The 2665-nt window shown below is 62.4% G+C and overlaps 1 protein-coding gene across 1 annotated transcript; it reads left to right on the top strand.

Annotated features, from left to right (window-relative positions):
- Positions 1–391: 391 nt before the first annotated feature.
- LOC114890508 (uncharacterized protein CXorf49 homolog) lies at positions 392–2661 on the top strand (the record flags this gene model as incomplete). The annotated part of the gene is made up of 3 exons (XM_029214036.1): positions 392–570; positions 745–1876; positions 2536–2661. Coding segments are annotated over exons 1-3 (1437 nt in total), but the record flags the coding sequence as incomplete, so codon positions are not given.
- Positions 2662–2665: the final 4 nt, after the last annotated feature.

The following is a 2665-nucleotide window of genomic DNA, read 5'->3' as shown; positions in this document are numbered from 1 at the left end:
CTAACCGGTAAGGGCAGGCAGGACAGGAGGAGGCGGGCCCAGAGGCTTGACAGAGGGAAGCACTCCCACCATCCCCTTCACCAGCCAACTGCCCGGAAAGCCCACGGGCTTGCGAGCAAACCAGAGGCCCTCGACCCCATTGGTCAGGCGTCGAGGGGGCGGGCGAACAAGGCGCCTGCTGGTTGGCGGGGGCCGGGCCAATGAGGAGGCCGCGGTGCGGGCGTGAGAGGCCTGCTGAAAGTGGCGCGTCCTTTCTTTTGAGGCGAGCCCGTGCGGCGCGTGAGGTGGCTGACGCTGCCTTCTGAGCGCCGCCCGCCTAGCCCGCCGTGACCGCGACTGCGACTCGGGCCTTCGACCGTCACCCCGGTTCCGGAGCTGCCCAGGTCGCGACATGAGCTCCCCGGATGAGGTGTATGTGTGGAGAAGGCGTGTCCGCCCAAAGGGCAGAGAGCGGGCTGGCGTCTGTGCGGCCGGCCCCGCAGTCACGCGGGGACCCGACCCAGGCCCCGAGCCTGGGGAGCCGCGGAGCGGCGAGGGCGGAGGCGGCTCTCCGGACCCCGGGGGCTTCCAGTCGAAGCGGGAGATGCTGGAATCGCGATGGCCAGTGCTGTGGGGCCGCAAAGGCCGAACTGGCTCCCCAGCTGACCACACGAGGGACCTCCTGGACCTGATCAAGGAGTCTGAGGAGGCCGAGGAGGCCAACCTGCAGCAGCTGACCGACCAGGATGTGATGGGCATCCGCAGATACCCGGACCCCGAGGGCTTCCAGTCTGAGCGGGAGATGCTGGAAGCGCGAGGGCCTGTGCTGTGGGGCCGCGAAGGCGGACCTGGCTCCCCAGATGACCACGCGAGGGACCTCCTGGATCTGATCGAGGAGTCTGAGGAGGCCGAGGAGGCCAACCTGCAGCAGCTGACCGACCAGGACGTGCTGGGTGTCCGCAGGTACCCGTCCTCGTGGAGCTCCACTGCCTTCAAAGTGTCCACCGTGTGGACACTGCGCTTCGAGGCGGTTCCCGGCGGTCGAGGAGCGCCCGGCCAGAGCTATGGGGAGGCGCCGACGGCTCCAGCCGGCCCTTTCCACCTCGGTGGGCCTGAAGCAGGCCGGGCCTTGGGGAATCCTAAGAGAGGTACTAAGCGTAGGTTAAACGTGGCTGTGGATCGCCAGTGGCGCTCCGCAGAAGGCCTGGCCTGGCTGCTGTCCGACTCCGAGTCCTCAGATGAATTCAGTGAGACACAGCTGATGACGGTGAGCACTTACCCCAGAGGAGGAGGCCAGGGCAAGCACAGCAGACCCGAGGATCCCGGGAACACTCCCAGACACTCGAAGTTCCAAGTCAGGGAGAACTTCCTTCACGTGACAGGCTCTTCCCTGTCCTCGGCTCCGCGAGGACTCTCTTCGGTTGTGGAAAGGCAGGGTGTGGGAGAGCAGGGCATCTCTTCCCCTAAGAAAATGCAGAGCGTGCTGTGGGGGAAGGGGGGCAGCAAGCCCAGCTACGCGGGAGCTGCTGCTGCTGCTGCTGCTGCTGTTTCTGTTTCTGCTGCTGCTGCAGGTGGCCTGCCGCGGGTCACTCCTAGGAAGAACGGAGCCCAGGAGAAGAAATCCGTCGGGGGAGCATCCAAACTTGCCCTGGGGGGAACCTTCCGTTCCCGGGGGCAGCGAATCTCGGCAACTCCCGTGGAACCGGCCACCTTCCCCCCAATCTCTGGTATTCCGCAGCCTGGGAAACCCGAGAGTTATACCTTAGTGCTTTCGGGAACAAAACAGTCCAAGCACAGCGGCGCTGGGAAGAAATCCGTGGTCAGGTGGGCAAGGGAGTCTGAGGCGGTGGCGGGAGAAGATAAGGACCCAAATAGAGACCCAGCCCCAAAGGGCCAAGTGAGTAGGCCATGCTCCTCCTCTCTCCCCACTCTTCCCCCCCAAGAGCACCCAGGGCACACGTCTTCACCCATGCTGCCTCTGTCCACCCCTCAGGGGTCAGCATTGGGTGCCCCTCAGTCACAGGGTCATTACGATGCCAGATCGGGCTCCTTTTCCTAGGGACAAACATTAAGGTAGCACTTCGGGTGTCCTGGTCCCGGCTCTCCACCTCTGGCCTCTTTCCAGCCTCCTCTGAGAGACTTGGGCTGGGATGGAAGGGAGGGCTGGTAGCTGAATTGGGTTGGGGGATCCCTTAAAACCTTCCCCGGAAAGCCTCAGTATTTAGACTCACCAGCTTCCCGAATCCTACTTCCTAGCTGTTCCCCAGACCTTCCTTGCAGGGGGCCTGGGCTTTCTCAGTGTCCCACTGTTGTGCCTAGATCAGCCCTGCCTGCTGGCCTGGGGCTGACTGAGGGAGAAAGTGCTAATGAGATCAGCCTTTCAATTCCCTTCCCAATTCCCTGCCTCACCCTGGCCCGAATCACACAATTTTCTCTCTCTCTCTCTCTCTCTCTGTCTCTATCACACACACACACACACACACACACACACACACACACACACACACACACACACACACTTCGTTAGTCCAAATCGGTGAGAAATTTTTGTTTCAGCTGCTAACTCACAGGCCAGGGACATCTTGTCTGTGCATGCATCGTAGAAAAGCCAGCAGTGGCGACGTCAACACCAGAGGCCTCCAAGATCCAGGAAACTCAGAACCCTTGGCCCTGAACCAGGGAGAAG

Source organism: Monodon monoceros, unplaced genomic scaffold (genome assembly GCF_005190385.1).
Source record: "Monodon monoceros isolate NGI ecotype Baffin Bay Population unplaced genomic scaffold, NGI_Narwhal_1 Contig5819_ctg1, whole genome shotgun sequence".
NCBI classification, from domain to species: Eukaryota; Metazoa; Chordata; class Mammalia; order Artiodactyla; family Monodontidae; genus Monodon; species Monodon monoceros.
Note: the sequence above shows the minus strand (reverse complement) of the source record. Positions and strands in the feature narration are given on the sequence as shown.